The 16538-nt window shown below is 35.0% G+C and overlaps 2 protein-coding genes across 3 annotated transcripts; one reads left to right on the top strand and one right to left on the bottom strand.

The window, feature by feature from the left end:
• LOC109358254 (chaperone protein ClpC, chloroplastic-like) lies at positions 2507-9229 on the top strand. Its single transcript, XM_019602386.1, has 10 exons — positions 2507-2642; positions 3224-3807; positions 4559-4674; positions 4777-4902; positions 4997-5182; positions 5973-6188; positions 6686-6903; positions 7190-7265; positions 7352-7441; positions 7736-9229. Exons 2-10 carry the CDS (start codon positions 3240-3242, stop codon positions 8912-8914), a joined length of 2775 nt encoding a protein of 924 aa, XP_019457931.1. The 5' UTR covers positions 2507-2642; positions 3224-3239; the 3' UTR covers positions 8915-9229.
• On the bottom strand, positions 9533-15843 carry LOC109358244 (dual specificity protein phosphatase PHS1-like). Of its 2 annotated transcripts, none has more exons than XM_019602374.1 (11): positions 15376-15843; positions 15041-15142; positions 14736-14896; positions 14199-14400; positions 13462-13629; positions 13196-13356; positions 11531-12623; positions 11093-11239; positions 10768-10995; positions 10327-10484; positions 9533-10095 (listed from the first exon to the last, which is right to left on the bottom strand). In XM_019602374.1, exons 1-11 carry the CDS (start codon positions 15439-15441, stop codon positions 9735-9737), a joined length of 2847 nt encoding a protein of 948 aa, XP_019457919.1. In that variant the 5' UTR covers positions 15442-15843; the 3' UTR covers positions 9533-9734. The 2 variants fall into 2 exon arrangements, with proteins under 2 accessions (XP_019457919.1, XP_019457909.1); XM_019602364.1 differs by having other exon boundaries at positions 10327-10487; positions 15376-15842.

Raw genomic sequence — 16538 nt, 5'->3', positions numbered from 1 at the left:
AATGTGAAAAGATGTACATTCAAACCCCAATGGCTAAAATTCATTGGAACTAGAGGGAAAAGGTAGTTGATAATGCTCAACTATCATCTCCATTAATAGATAGATAAATACTTAATTTTACATGTGTTTTGAATGTTAAAAATGTCATTTCATTATATAAAAGGATAAAAATATTTTATCATGCTATTATTTCCTTTATTTTTTGTAGTGTTTGTCTCTATTAATGAAAATGATCCATACTCGTTGTAATATAATGGTATGAAATGGCAGCCACTAGGAAAGATTTTTGTTTTGCATTGATTGGATTGAATAGAAGATGCAATTGCACCAAAGATGATTGAAGTCAGATGTAGAGTATGCTACATATCATATTTGTTAAAATATTTTGTGAAGAAAATGTAATTTTATTAAAAGATGTACCTATATAACAAGAAAGTGAACAAATAAACTTACAGAACTTGGAAATCCACAAGTGAAAACCTGGCCAAAACAAAACTAAAATACCCTTGGTATTCGTTATATCCTACCATCCTCTAAAAATGTAGTCCATTAAAATAAGTCAAGTTTGGACTTTCAAGCTTAACTTCAGTGATTTAGAAAGACCCCTAACCTTTTTTTCTTTTGGTTAAATTTCCTAACCTTTTTCTATAACTCCAAGTTGTAATTTGCTTTATTAAGTTTTCCTTTCTTTCTTTTCTAAATCAATTTGACAACGACTTTCCATGTGTTTTTATTTCTTTAACTACTATGAGGAACAACTATATGAGAATTGTTTTTTACACTCTTAAAATTAATACAAATTAGTGGTGTATGATGTATTAACTATAATAATAATATCAAATTGACTCCGGACCTTGTTCTAATTAAGTAAAAAAATAATACACATGGTGTGAAGCTATTTGATATATTTTATACAAGAAAGAAAATAACTACTTATTATTAATTAACTAAAATATTAGAAAGAGAATATAAATGGATATACAAACAACTATACAAACATTTATATAATATAAAATGAGTAAATTACACTGACACCCCATGACTTTTAGCGAAATTATATAAATTACTCCTCAATTTTCTACACCTACACAAACCCCTTAATTTTTATAATTTCATTATACGGACCACCCCTGCATGAGAAATAAGTGCAAGCTTTAACAATTTAAACAATATCTTTTTAAAATTGTTGATGTATTTTGTAATCAAAATAATAAAGATACATTGATTTGTATATTATTTTCCTCATGATATACAATGTTTTGTTTAACTTAATTGCATTTATCATATTTTTATTTAAAAAATTACACTTATTTCTCGTATATGAATGATCAGTGTAATGAATGTATAAAAACTATAGGAGGTTTGTGTAGGTGTAAAAAAATGAAGAGTGATTTGTGTAATTTGAATAAAACTCAGGAGTGTCAGTGTAATTAACTCTATAAAAAATAGGAATGTGAATGACAAATATTATCCTTTTGGTATTATCCATGTATTTTCACTCTATATAGGTGATAAACTAATCTCTTTTGATTCACCGAAATTAAATCCATAATTTTTTGATTTTTTTAGGGATAGGGTCTTTATACCATTAAAGTGTAATTTGTAAATGACAATTGGTGTCGCCAGGAATGTGGACTGTAGTCTTTTCCAATTAAAAATTCACGTTAGACATTTATAAAAGGAAAAGATGGAACGCTCAATTTCAAGAAATAGAAATGTGGATTGATATGCTTTTTCCAATTGCAAAATCATGTCCAATCAACAAAATGCCTACCCTTTTAATTTAATTTACTTACAATAAATTTCAAATACTTGACAATTCCTAAAAAACTTGATATATAAGATACATAAAGATATATATTTATTTATGTGCATCATAAATATATTACACCATTTTTATTTAAATTTTAATATAATAGCAAAAAATTTCCTATAAGCTCATAAATTTTTTGGTTACATTTTTATTTTTTTGGTACATTCATAATTTGTGTAACATACTAATTAATTTTGTACTCCTTCCTTTTAAGAAGGTATTTCCTCACGTGGTTAAGTACTTAAGTATATTATCATATATCTTTTAAAGATTAATGTTCTCTTCTGTAAAGCCTTCAAGCACTATTTATTCACATATTTGTAGTTCAATTGCATCACATACACTATAATATGAGTTTTACATTTAATTTATTATTATGTTAGAAAAGGATTATATAAGTCAAGTTTTGAATAAGTTCCTCAAAAAAAAGTAACAATATATATCACCAATATTTAAAAATAATATAATATTTATACTCTATAATACAGAGAAGATCGAAACAAAATAATTGCATCATTTATTTATTAATTAAATATGAAATGATATATCAAACTCATATATTACTTTGCATTTTTTCCTTCTAAAAATATGCTTACTTGAACAGAAAATAAAAAAAAATGACTGGTAGTATACGATAAGGTATAGACAAGTGAAGTTTATCTGTTACCCTTACACACTCAACCCATTTCTCATCGCCTCACCATTTATACCCAAACCCCACCACACCACTTTCTCCTTCTCTTCTCTCTCTTTTTTCAATCCTATCTTCTTCTTTTCTTAATCTTCAACTTCAATCACTATCAGCTGTTTCCTCACTCTAGGATTTCTGGTATCTTCATTTTCTTTTCTCTTTTTTTCTATTTTGTTGCATATTATTATCAATTATTGCATTTCTTTTCTATTTTATTTTTAATAACCTTACTGATTTTGTACTGCAACAGCTGCTGCTTCAATTAGGTTTTGATACTCTCTTGTTTTTCTTCTCTTATATATAAATTTAACATCTTTATTCTCAAACTTAACTTCCCATTTTATCTTTTGTCTTTATTTTGTTCATAATTTCATGTAAATTACTAATTCAACCCTTTCCTTGCACTTAACCTATGTTTAAATTGTGTGTATTCTTTTAATTATTTTATTAGTATTTTTAGTTTTCATTAGTATTTTTGGTTTCATTTTGGTCCTTTGCTTGCGGTGTTGATTCTTTAGTTCCACATTTGAAGCTCTATATGCATTTTGTTTATTGAATATCTTTGCAGTATTTATTTTTCTTAGCATCTTAAACTTGTGGCTTGCAGTTTCTTTTCATAATTTTGGGTCGTTGGTGTGTCCTAAATGAAGCGATTCCTTGTCCTTTATATTGATATGCTGTGTTACTTGTCGACTAATATGTTTCATAATAAACTGCAGAAGGAAGTTCAGAATCATGGCTAGGGTTTTGGCTCAGTCAATTAATATTCCGGGCCTAGTGCCTGGGCAAAGGAATGGTCAACATAAGGGTTCAGGAAAATCTAAAAGACCGGTCAAAATGATGTCTACCTTAACAATGCCTGGAATAAGACTGACAACTTTCTCTGGACTACGTGCTTCTAATCCTTTGGATACTATGTTGAGACCAGCTGGGCAAGATTTTCATTCTAAGGTGTTAACTGCAACTTCTTCGAGGCGAGCACGGGCTAGCAGATGCGTACCTAAGGCCATGTTTGAGCGTTTCACAGAGAAAGCAATCAAAGTAATTATGCTAGCTCAGGAGGAAGCTAGACGGCTCGGTCACAATTTTGTTGGAACGGAACAGATTCTGTTGGGTCTTATTGGTGAGGGCACTGGTATTGCCGCCAAGGTTTTGAAGTCTATGGGAATTAACCTCAAGGATGCACGTGTGGAAGTGGAAAAGATAATTGGAAGGGGTAGTGGATTTGTTGCTGTTGAGATTCCATTTACCCCTCGTGCAAAGCGTGTTTTGGAACTTTCACTGGAGGAAGCTCGCCAACTTGGTAAATGGTTTTCTAACTTTATTTGTTCTTTTGTGTAACTAGTTACTTAGTTACAGAAACGCATTTGCATTACAGAGAACTTCATTCCTTCTACCCACCTGTCTAGAGGTGATTTCCGTGTTGTGTCCAACACATTTATTTATTTTACTTGAAGAGTCAACTAAGTTTTGTTGATTTAGAGAAGAGATAGTAAAAGAGCAGGGGATTGGGTAAACTACCTCAACACATAATGAGTTACAGAAAGAAAGACCATGAGCTAATTACCCAGATGGGATGGATTTAAAAAATCTGTTTTATATTTCATTGTTTCTTGTGTAACTTTCCAGTCAATTGCTTCAAACTTCAATGCCTTTCATGTGGTGAGGCACCATGAGTTGATACTATGTTCCTTCAAAAACCTCAAATGAGTTCTCCAAAATGGTTGGAATTGTCAAGATGTCTAATAATACTCAAAATTGACAGTTTTCGTCAATGCCCAGTTGGAACTTTACAAAATTGCATGTTCACAAACATAAAAGTGCTTTCAGGGTAAATTATTTAGTGCATGAAGTATCCCAAATACAAGTACTTGACAAACAATTTTTTGCTTAAAATATGTTCAAAATGAGTTGAAGTTTAACTGTGAATTTGTTTAGACTGGTTTCTCTCTCTCTTGACGAGAGGAGGGGAATAAAAATTGAATTTAGTTGTAATATTTCACTCATACTTGCCTTGCTTGACAATTCGAGCTTATATTCCTTAATATTTTTAGGTCACAATTATATTGGATCTGAGCACCTGCTTTTGGGTCTTCTACGTGAGGGTGAGGGGGTAGCAGCACGTGTTCTTGAAAACCTGGGTGCTGATCCAATGAATATTCGTACTCAGGCTAGTATTATGCCCTAATTTATTCTTTGTGTATATTTCTATTACATATGAATATACCTTTATCTTCTGTGTTAAATCTTGTAATCTCCAATAATGGCACAGGTTATTCGCATGGTTGGTGAGAGTGCTGACAGCGTTCCTGCTAGTGTTGGTGGTTCAGGAGGTGGTAGCAATAAGATGCCAACTTTGGAGGAGTATGGCACCAATTTGACCAAGCTAGCAGAGGAGGTAATTGGGAGTTACTTATTTTTTTCTTGACTGATAGTAGATGAGACTTCATTTTGTTTAAAGCATAATTGTGTTTCTTCTTATCCCCCTCCAGGGAAAACTGGACCCTGTTGTGGGAAGGCAGCCACAAATTGAACGTGTTACACAAATTTTAGGTCGTCGTACCAAAAATAATCCGTGTCTTATTGGAGAACCAGGTGTTGGGAAAACAGCTATTGCTGAAGGTTTAGCCCAGCGGATTGCAACCGGTGATGTGCCTGAGACCATAGAGGGAAAGAAGGTTATTAAAATAAATTTATTTCCACAGTTTGAAAAATTGATGTTTGTTCAATTCAAAGGATTTTCGCTTCCAATTTCACTCCTTTTAACATGGCACTTCAACTTGCTGGATCCTTGTAAAATGATTCTACGATAGTGCTTAACAGTACGAATGCAATTTTCTTTTATTTCGATGAAGGCATGTCGCACAGTAGATTTAATCCTTTCTAATTTCTCTCTCTCCAGATTTATATTTGTTTCCTACTTATTGTTGCCCATAGCTGCATTTGTACGGTTTGTCTGTACTATCTAGCATTACTCATGATTCTAAAATAATATCACTTTCTTCTATTTTTATTTTTGGAATTTTACATGACTAAGAAGGAATTCTTTTTGCAACATGACCATTAAACTGGTAACAGAGCACGTTGTCTCATTTTCAGTTATATAATGATGTGGTATTAATTTCTCAGTTTAGTTTCAGATTATTTTTGAAGTATTTGTGGGTGTTTAACATACTCCTGAAGGGTTCTGAATGTCGTGAATCATATTTGGCATGCAACACTATGGTTACATGGCATCTGTAACTATTTTATCAATTAATGGCAAGCAAGTAGACAACCATATTCTGTAAATTGTGCCTTTTTCACTTGTTAAACTTATGGACACAAAGCATTGTTGGTTAAGAATTCTAATGCTGGTTTTAGCACATCATATAATTTACTCATATGGTGTGCTTTGAGTGAGTAGTTACCCCATGGTGCCTCTTCTATCATATATTAATAGTGTACATTGTGTTCTGCATGGTTTAGGTTATAACCCTTGACATGGGTCTGCTTGTAGCTGGAACTAAATATCGTGGAGAATTTGAGGAGAGATTGAAGAAACTAATGGAGGAAATCAAACAAAATGATGATATAATACTTTTTATTGATGAAGTGCACACTCTAATTGGAGCAGGAGCAGCTGAAGGGGCAATTGATGCTGCAAACATATTAAAACCAGCTCTTGCAAGAGGTGAATTGCAGGTATTATTGTCTCTTGAGATGTTGAAAATGAATATACTGCCTTTTGCATATGACCTTGAAATCAACCTGTGTTGCGAAAAATGCGTGTTTGCATCACTCTTGAACTTTATAAAAAAGGGGCTAAAAGTAATCACTCTTGTCTGTGTCTTAGTTGCATGCTTAAATTGCCTTAGCAATTCCATAAGGGAACATCTGGTAGTTCTACTGTTTGGGAGCATTTAAAAAATTGTGGTATTTAATAGGTCAGATATGGTGAGCTATCAATTTTGAATTCTGATTAATTTTTTAATGAAAATTAAAGTTGTCGTTTCCAACATCTTCAACCTTGGTCAATAGCAGAAAGCACAGAATAGTGACTGTAGACCAGTTGTGAATGTGAAGACATCTGATTATGCTGCACTAAAGTCACCTCAATTTACATCTTGTAAATTATTAGATTTGGTTCAATCATTTATATTGTAACTGTTCTAAAAAATGTCTGCTTAAAAAATTATCAGTGTATAGGAGCTACAACACTGGATGAATATAGGAAACACATTGAAAAAGATCCAGCTTTGGAGAGACGATTCCAGCCAGTTAAAGTGCCAGAACCAACTGTGGATGAAAGCATACAAATATTGAAAGGACTAAGAGAACGCTATGAGATTCACCACAAGCTCCGATATACTGATGATGCACTTGTTGCTGCTGCGCAACTGTCACATCAATATATCAGGTTTGTCGTAATCCATTTTTCTGCTCCATTTTTGTTCATTTTGCCTTTTCAATTATGCTGGAACAAACAAGACCCTTTATTTTTTTATTTTATCATCGTTACATGTTTAAACTGGACTGAGTTCATATATATTATGAAATTTAGCATTGGTAATCCACTGTGAATTGTTTTATGATACTTTGGAACTCTAACATGGCTGTTTGATATCCATATATGATATCTTGTTTTTTTGTCTTCCGTATATTTTATAATATTTCCTAGCTTAGAAGTATGCTTTCTCCTGCAGTGATCGATTTTTGCCGGACAAAGCTATAGATTTGATTGATGAAGCCGGTTCTCGAGTCCGGCTTCGACATGCACAGGTATATTTTTTGTTACGCTTCTATCAACTAGCAATTATTCTATCCTATATTATTGAGCTGATTTGGCTATATATACGTATTTCCAGTTACCTGAAGAAGCGAGAGTGCTGGACAAGGAGGTCAGGCAGATTGTCAAGGAGAAAGAAGAAGCTGTTCGCAACCAAGACTTTGAAAAGGTAATGCTATTGTACTTAAAATTTAATAATGTCAACAAACAGTTTGAGAACACCACACCACTTTGGTCCGACGTGATAATTTACCTTTGTCGTTGAAAAGTAATGTTACCTTCCGTGCACATAGAGAACAGAGGATACCCCCAAAGTTGTGAAGTGACTCCTATTTCTAGTTTGTTGAATTGAATGAACACTGTAGTGGTTTGTTCCTTGCTCAATTGTACCAAATATATCTCCAATTCATTAAAACTTCTGGCGAACAATTAGTGAGCTGATGATTCTTGAATTTTTGAATAGGCTGGAGAACTACGAGATAAAGAAATGGATCTGAAGGCACAGATCTCAACACTTATAGAGAAAGGCAAGGAGATGAGCAAGGCAGAGAGTGAGGCCGGAGATGAAGGTCCAGTTGTGACTGAAGTTGACATACAACATATTGTAGCCTCATGGACTGGTATTCCTGTGGATAAAGTCTCAGCAGATGAATCTGACCGCCTCCTCAAGATGGAAGATACTTTACACAAGCGAATAATTGGTCAGGATGAAGCAGTAAAAGCCATCAGTCGGGCTATTCGTCGAGCTCGAGTTGGATTGAAGAACCCTAATCGTCCAATTGCCAGCTTCATCTTTTCTGGGCCAACTGGTGTGGGAAAGTCTGAGTTGGCCAAATCACTGGCTACATACTACTTTGGCTCTGAAGACGCCATGATTCGGCTTGACATGAGTGAATTTATGGAAAGGCATACAGTCTCCAAACTCATTGGTTCTCCTCCTGGTTATGTTGGTTACACTGAGGGTGGTCAACTGACTGAGGCAGTTCGGCGTCGTCCCTATACCCTTGTACTCTTCGATGAGATTGAGAAAGCCCATCCTGATGTATTCAACATGATGCTTCAGATCCTCGAAGATGGAAGGTTAACGGACAGTAAGGGAAGAACTGTGGACTTCAAGAACACACTTCTTATAATGACATCAAATGTTGGAAGCAGTGTTATCGAGAAGGGAGGTCGCAAAATAGGATTTGACCTTGATTATGATGAGAAGGATAGCAGTTATAACCGAATCAAAAGTTTGGTGACTGAGGAGCTAAAGCAATACTTTAGACCAGAGTTTTTGAATAGATTGGATGAAATGATTGTTTTCAGACAACTCACAAAGTTGGAGGTGAAAGAGATAGCTGATATAATGCTGAAGGAGGTATTTGAGAGATTGAAAACCAAAGAGATTGAGCTTTCAGTGACAGAGAGATTTAAGGAAAGAGTGGTTGATGAAGGATATAATCCTAGTTATGGGGCTAGGCCTCTAAGAAGAGCGATAATGCGACTTTTGGAGGACAGCATGGCTGAGAAGATGCTTGCTAGGGAGATTAAAGAGGGAGACTCAGTTATAGTGGATGCTGATTCTGATGGTAATGTGATTGTGCTCAACGGCAGTAGTGGTACACCAGAGTCACTGCCAGAGGCTCTTTCAGTCTAACTTGCTTGCCTTTGCTAAGTTGATGTTTGTACTTTATCATTTATTTTTAAACATAGTTATAGTCTGGTTTAGTTGGCAATGGACCTATAGTTTTCAATTATTATTTACTAGTCCCAAGCATGTTTACCTATATAGACAACAAAGCAAGTAGAGAAATGGTGGGGAGAATGATGAATGGGGATGTGTTTCTCATTCATTAGATAGTATGATCAATGAACAATTGAAATGAGAGCATGTTCTTTTTAAATTCAGCACTTCTAGACAGGCTTGTCATTATGGCCTCAGCATTCTTTGAACTATTGTTAAGGTTTAATTTGTACTTGAGATCACAAATTCACAATACATCTAACTGCAAATAATTGTTATGCCAATGAAATCTACACGTGAGGTAACATTGGTCTGCTTTGGGTGACTAACTCAATTCTCAAATTCAGGTTTTTGATTGAAATTTATGCATTCCCCCAATGGGATGAGTGATTTTTTCACATCACTCCATTCATTTATCATTTCCCCGGGGAGTTTCCTTTGGTATATTTATGGAACAGGTTTCCATAAGCTATTTTAGAACACTTTGCTGGGAAATGAAAATTGGGTTGGCGCCAATGCTGATTACGGAACTTTTGGTCAGAAAATGACTTCATTTATGATAAATCAGATGTCACAACACTTACAGTGCCATGACTACTGAATTCTTATTCTACTTACACTTCATAGAACTAAAAGGAAAAGTTTGAAGCCAATAATAGACTTCGGGTGTGTTACCCCTATTCAATTTCCTAGCCTGCTGATATTTTGTATAGAAGATCACATTTTGCAGTATCTATTCATCTATTATTGAATGAGACGACCTCTGCGTAGGACTGACACTCCCACCGCGGCTAATCTTCAAAGCTGTCAACGCCTTTTGTATCTCCATTGTCATAGCACTATCTACACTCCCAGATGATAGTTTTCTATGTGATTTCTGCAAATGTAGCTTAAGTGAACTGCTGCTTAGTCCAGCATTCTGCCCACAGATGGGGCAAACTTTCATCGTCGGTTTTCGCTGTTGCCACTCCATTGAAATCTTCCCATGCAGTTTCTGATCCAGTTCCTGTAAGATCTTCACAAAACCATCATTGGGCTGTGCACGACGGTGAACTCGTTTCAGAGCATTCCATGCTTCCAATAGCGTGAACTTCCTGCATCACACAAGCATTTATTTTAAATATGCCTTAGGTATCACTCACTAAGGCTTGGCTGTTGTTGTCTCACTCAGTAGCAGTGATGATCTCAAATATCAAAGGGCATAAACTTATGGTTTGGCAATCACTAGCCAAAATATCTAGATGTAAATGTTAGCTATTGAGATTCAATCATTTAAGAATAATTGCTATATGATTGGTTTTGGTATAAATTTCATTTTTACTTACTTCCTGAGCATCAAGTAAGCAAGGACCAAGGTAGCACTTCTGCTTCTCCCCTCAAAGCAGTGAACTAAGACCTTCTGACCCGTTTGTTCAACGTAATCTATAAAATCACAAGCTTCTTCAAATATGCTACTGATGTTAAAATCTTCGTTGTCACACACCTGCTGAAATGGGAGAGTGAAAGGAAGCAATGTGAAGAAACTTTCTAGAAAGGAGCCTAATAAAACAACCCCTCCAGAAGTTATTATTCGGAAATGAACAAAATCCTAAAGCTCCAATGAAAAAATTAACTTTGATTAATCCTGCATGGGAATGCAAGGATAACTGATAAAAGTAGTCAGATATCAAGCTCTGCTCAATTGATTCTCAAAGAAACTAAATCTCTTCTCTTCCAATATATAATTGAGGATAAAAATAGACAAGAGAATGAAAAATATGACTTACAGAGAAATTTTTGTACTCAAATAGATCAGGAAACTGTGAATCTGACTGTCCTATTTCATTGGTACACAAACACAAAATATGTGTGATTCCAAAGTATTGCAGCGTGTATACAGATCTTGCAGCCAGTGCTCCACCAATGAACAAACTACTTGTAACAGCAGATGGTCTCTCTGTACTTGCAGCCTCAGATATCAATGCAATTCTCTCAAGGATATGCTCAAGTCTGACCTGAAAGTCAGAAGGGTACATGCATTAATAAATCCCGTAAAGGAAAGGAGTCTAATATATTTCAGTTCAGCATACAATAAAAAGTGAATATAACCACCTTGAGTTCATATGCATCAACGACGCTGTTATTATCACTACCCTCGAAAAATCCTGGATTGAAATTGTTCTCCTGACATAGCTTGATAGCATCATTTTTAAGCATTTCATTCCACTGTTCCAATTCCTTATTAGATTCAGCATCAACCTGGAAATCGTTATACAGTGTAAAAATGAAATGCAATACCGGAAGCATGAGATTGCATAAAACATTTGCACATGCAGAACAAAGAAAAATTGGAATGCTTGCAAATATTTTATCTGATCTATGTTACATAATGTAATCAAATCACTTAGACAGTGAGGCAGCATCAACCGTTTATTTATGATCTATAGCCAGAGTCAAATGGGGGAATGCACTGATACAAATTTCAGATTCTCTATCAGCAGCACCAAAACCAAGTGACCAGTGAACAATGTTATGTTACTATAGACCAACCTTGAAAAATTTATTGAAGTCACGGAGCCTAGCTGTCAAGCGGAGACTTCGAAGTTGCTCCCCCCCACTTCCTTTATTGAACTTTCCATGCCAACTTTCCCTTGACACATTTGAAGCAGAGTCAAAGCAATCTCTATTGCCTGAAGATGATGACCTTGAAGCAGACTTTTGTGACTCCGAATCAGTAAAATCTTGATGGTTTTCATTAGCAAACCTCTCCTTACATGGTGTAGAGGAACAACTACCACTAGCAGCCAGTGAAGGTGAGTCAGGAACCATTGGATCATCTTTGTCAGATTCCCCTGATGATATTTTGCTTATGATGTTCATAAATGATCGGAACAAGGTATCAAGTCTTTGGTGAAGTGTGAGAAGGAATATTTGAAATCCCTGCAGATCCCTAAGAGCACCACGGAAACCAGTGCGGAATGCTTGAATAACTGATGTCATGTCACTAGCATGTATATATGTTGTATTTATGTCTTCTGGGGTTGGAAATCCTAATTTCCCTCCAGTTATATCATATAACACATTTGAGCCAAACTCAGAACTATTGAGAAGCAACTCAACCAATTTAGGATAATTAACCTGATCATTTGTACGCTTCCCAGCAGGAGGTCGGCGAGGAACACCAGAATCAATGGCTACAATATTGAAGTCAGGAGGCAATGATTCTTCTGATGTTTGACTTTTAAGGCTCATCGAGTCAGTGGATCCTGGTGATTCTGTTATCTCTGTAAGATCAGAGATTTGCGATATCAAGAGAGGTCCTTTATGAGAATCGAATCTGCTATCTGCAGAAGTTGACCTTCTTTCTTTCTGAAGTGCTTTAATCACCTTTGGTCTATATCGATTAATTGCAGAATCAATAACTGCTTGTAGTGTATCTGTATTTTCAGATGTCATCTTTTCAGCCAACAACAAATTTGCAGAATTCCCACGCCACCTAAGCTCACGGCACGGAAGCCTATCTTCATTCCTGATGACAAGGTCCAACATTAGTACCCTGCCAAGAGCTGCTGATGTTCTTTCTGCAGATTCCCGTGACTCAAATGCACTAGAGCTTTCCAGCAAAGGTGAACCATGTACATAACTGCAAGAAGATGGTGCAATCAAAATTTATTCTGTAGAAGAGCCATGAGCTTTTTGAAGAAAAAGATACCGGTAAGATGCAGTTATAGGTAATAGTGTTTAGTAACATATGCAGCTATGCCGTCATACTACTCACTTGTACAACAGGCTGTACATAACCCCTTTTCCCTATTACTTGTACCACTAAGATGTACACTGCAGTCATTGACATATTCATAGAAATACGACTATTTCAGATCCTATGGGAGTGGGAACTACATATACGAGAAAGGCTACACATATGTATATGAGAAAGACGGAAGTACCAAGAAAGACACTTGATTTGTCACACAAGACATTGAGAATTACATATATGATGAAAAAAATCATATATTTCATATATTTAATTAGCGCATGTCAATGCTCAGTCAAACTCCTACACTCAGCCTTTTGAAATACAACTAACAAGAAAAGCAGAAAACATCATACTAGCAATGTATGCTTCATTGAAGCCAGAGTGTTTGGATGTGGCAAAATAAGCAAATGCTACCATGTCATAAACCAGATTATATTAAAATCAGATTTGGATCATACTTCATAAAGAAGAGACATCGGCTAAGATCAAGTGCTTCCAAAAGTTCAAAGCATGTCATTTCACTAACTTCATCACCCTCAGAACATGCTATCTCTCTAGCCTTTTCTGTTGCTTCCTTTATTTGGTGCCACTCTGAATTGGTATTGTGAATGACTCTAGCCTGCATCTTCCAAATAGTAGAAGATAATGAAAATGTAGATGCATAATTTGATAGCCTAAGCTAGAAGACGTTGCAGTTGTGTTACATAAAAACTAAAGGAACAACCTGTGGAGTTTGGACTCCCAGCCATTTGGCAAATTCATAGCCAAGGCGTTCAGACTGTGTTGCCATTCTTGATGATGAGATCTTTATAACAGCTGCTGCTTCTTTCGGAAATGTGGCATCGTGATTGAAAAAGGCAAAGAAAACAACCCCTCCAGAATTGACAGTTACCTACGTGCACACAATTAAGGAGAAACTGAGACACAAATTAAGACAATAAACAGTTTATGCATACATTCCTATCTAATTCGGCACAACAAAAAATACGACGCATGATTAATTTTCATACTAAAAAGTTAACCGATATGCATAGGTAATGTTATCAACACTCTGCTAGCATGAATTTATAGGATAGCCACAGATGGCAAACAGCAAAACACTAACCTCTGGGTTGAAAATATATTGGACAGAGCTAAACCACCAAGAAATCATTATTCTTCAAATTTTGAAACTAACAAATATAAACACAGTCAAGATCACATGTTATCCCTTATCTCACTCTTTAGGTTAAGCTGAAAAAATAATAGGCTCAAACATATAGTCACAAATAGAATGGCACAGATAGAAATCCAAAAAAGATATCGATGTAAGCGTGTACATTGGCCTATGTGTGTAACTATATTGGCAATATATGACAAAAATTGCATATTGATTGCTCAAATATTGACAGACTTTACACTAAACACAAGGTATTGTATTAGTGCTTGGCTGCTTGCACATAATAGCGACGAAGAACCTACCTCAAGAGCTTTGTTCATTTCATCCTCGGAAAGTTCATTGCTGCTGGTATGTTCAGAGTGGTGCAGTGAAGTAAGTGTGTCCCAAGAAAAGGAACTTGATTCAATGTCCAATGTTGCAGCTTTACCAAGCCTCTCCCACAAACTAATTTCTGTTTGCTCCGGGTGCACATTCCATTTTGCATCCTCGATCGACTCTCCAGCGCTGAACATAAATTATGAGCATTAGCCACAGCCCACAAACATTAGGTCCCCTTCTTTTAGCTTATAAAACCCACAAGACCATAACAAATATTCCATTATATATACACAAAATTATCATCTTACACCTTTTTTACCCCATTTTTCTGCAATAAAAATGTATAAATTCGTAATTAATGATGTGTATTGGACAATTAACAAGTTTAGTCATTAACTTCAAATATACCTATCTGAGGTCACACCCTTCCCAAAGAAAGAAACTTTAAAACCAAAGCATCCAATAAATGGCTTTACAAATTCTGTTGGAAATGAAAGTGGCCGGTAAGTATAGTAAGTAACCTAGAACTAGAAGACATAGCGGCGGCAGTGGCAATTGCGGTGGAAGTGCGGTGAGGGAGGCCAGGGGAGCGATACTTAGCGGTGCGTTTACGAACAAGTTGGAGCCATTGCGTGAACCTAAACGCAGGCCCTGCAGTGAAATCTTCCAACATATACAAAGCCTGCATTCATTCCCCCAGAAACAACAATGTCAAAAAGTTCAAACTTTGAACACTATTCATTGATTTGATGCATTCAGTTTCAATTTCAGAATCCCCTAATGAAATTACAAAAGAAGAATAAAATATTAAGAGTTAGTTTCAGACCCGGGAAGTAACTGTTAGAGGCAAAGGAACCTGAATCTCAGAATCAGCCTCTTCAATTTTGAGTCCCAATCCCAATTCCTTTTCTTTCTCTGGGACTTTCCCCTGCAATATCCACTCCCTCATGTAAATTATTGTATAATAATGTCAAAATCACCAATCAGATCTAATTAGGATCTACAATTACATGTTATATAACATTTAGATTAAAGCAATAATTCATGAATCTAAGTATCATGCTTTTTGTTATGTGTATCTGTTTTATGTTACACATTATAATTATATGACTATATGAAATTAGGAATATAAGCATATTAATAAAAGAGAAGGGTGTTAACCTGGGATTGATGGTGAAAAGAGTTGGTTGTGATTGCAGTGTCCTGTTTTTGCTGTTCTTTTGCCATATGGTATAGTGTTATGTATGGTATATATAAAGAACAACAGAAAAAAATTGATTTTTGAAATTTTTTTGGTGAGAAATGGGGTAGTCAATTACAAGGGAAAATTTTGCACCTTTTAAGGAGAGAGAAATAAAGAGAGTATAGGGAGGGTTAACATAATGATGATGCACACTTCATACATAAAATCAAATTTCCACATAGATTTTAGAGCCTAAAAAGTAAGATAAGGAAATAATAGGACATAACATAGCAGAAGATTCAAGTTGTACTTAGCAGAATACAAAGGTTGTTCAGTTACAAATATAAAAAACTGTGGGTGGTTATGTTCAGTTCATGCAATGTGGTGTGTTGGTAAGTCATATCAGTTAACAGAGATTGTGATGAAGGGCATTGGAAATGGAAGGTTTTGGTTTCACTAGAGTGTGATATTAGGCTCCTCCACTTTCTTTTTTTATATGATGATTAGTCGGTGATATATCTATATTCTATATATGGTGAATAGAATAATGATGTTGTCAGATTTATTTATTAGTCAGGTATGTAAGCGGTTTCGGTTTCAACCGCAAAATCGATGGAACCGAACCAGTTCCGCGGTTCGGTTTGATTATTTGTTTAAGGAATTGTTTTTGTTTTGTTTTATGTTTTTAGAAATTTAAGAACTGTTGGAACTGAACCGAACCACATATTAAAGAAATATATATTAGGGATTAGGGAATAATGTTTTATTATTGTTTAAATTTTTTAACCAATTTTCTAGCTTAAATTATCAATTTTTGTGTGAACTGTAGTGTTATATATGTTATTAAATTGTTAGTATTATATATGTTATTAGTTACTAAATTGTTTCCTAGTGTCTTATAATTTAGAACATATTTTCCAACTTTTGTAATGTTGAGTTTGAAACTAACATATATTATATATTGTTATACATGTATTGTTACATGTGTTACGAAATATGAAATGTAAGGTTATAAATGTAACTATTATATATTTTACCATAATTGATATATATGTTACTAATCATAAATTGTATTGTTATATATGATTCATAAATTTTTATAATAATAGTAGTAATGTTTATCCTGTTATGGATAAACAAC

This window comes from Lupinus angustifolius, chromosome LG01 (genome assembly GCF_001865875.1).
Source record: "Lupinus angustifolius cultivar Tanjil chromosome LG01, LupAngTanjil_v1.0, whole genome shotgun sequence".
NCBI classification, from domain to species: domain Eukaryota; kingdom Viridiplantae; phylum Streptophyta; class Magnoliopsida; order Fabales; family Fabaceae; genus Lupinus; species Lupinus angustifolius.
Note: the sequence above shows the minus strand (reverse complement) of the source record. Positions and strands in the feature narration are given on the sequence as shown.

Excerpts from the sequence above, each read along its gene's own strand:
- LOC109358244 (XM_019602364.1), bottom strand. The coding sequence starts at position 15,441 with ATGGCAAAAGAACAGCAAAAACAGGACACTGCAATCACAACCAACTCT. Across the intron at positions 15,143-15,375 it reads CTTTTCACCATCAATCCCAG|GGGAAAGTCCCAGAGAAAGA; the intron begins GTTAACACCCTT and ends TGGATATTGCAG. Across the intron at positions 14,401-14,735 it reads GCTATGTCTTCTAGTTCTAG|CGCTGGAGAGTCGATCGAGG; the intron begins GTTACTTACTAT and ends ATTTATGTTCAG.
- LOC109358254 (XM_019602386.1), top strand. The coding sequence starts at position 3,240 with ATGGCTAGGGTTTTGGCTCAGTCAATTAATATTCCGGGCCTAGTGCCT. Across the intron at positions 3,808-4,558 it reads GGAGGAAGCTCGCCAACTTG|GTCACAATTATATTGGATCT; the intron begins GTAAATGGTTTT and ends TAATATTTTTAG. Across the intron at positions 4,675-4,776 it reads CAATGAATATTCGTACTCAG|GTTATTCGCATGGTTGGTGA; the intron begins GCTAGTATTATG and ends ATAATGGCACAG.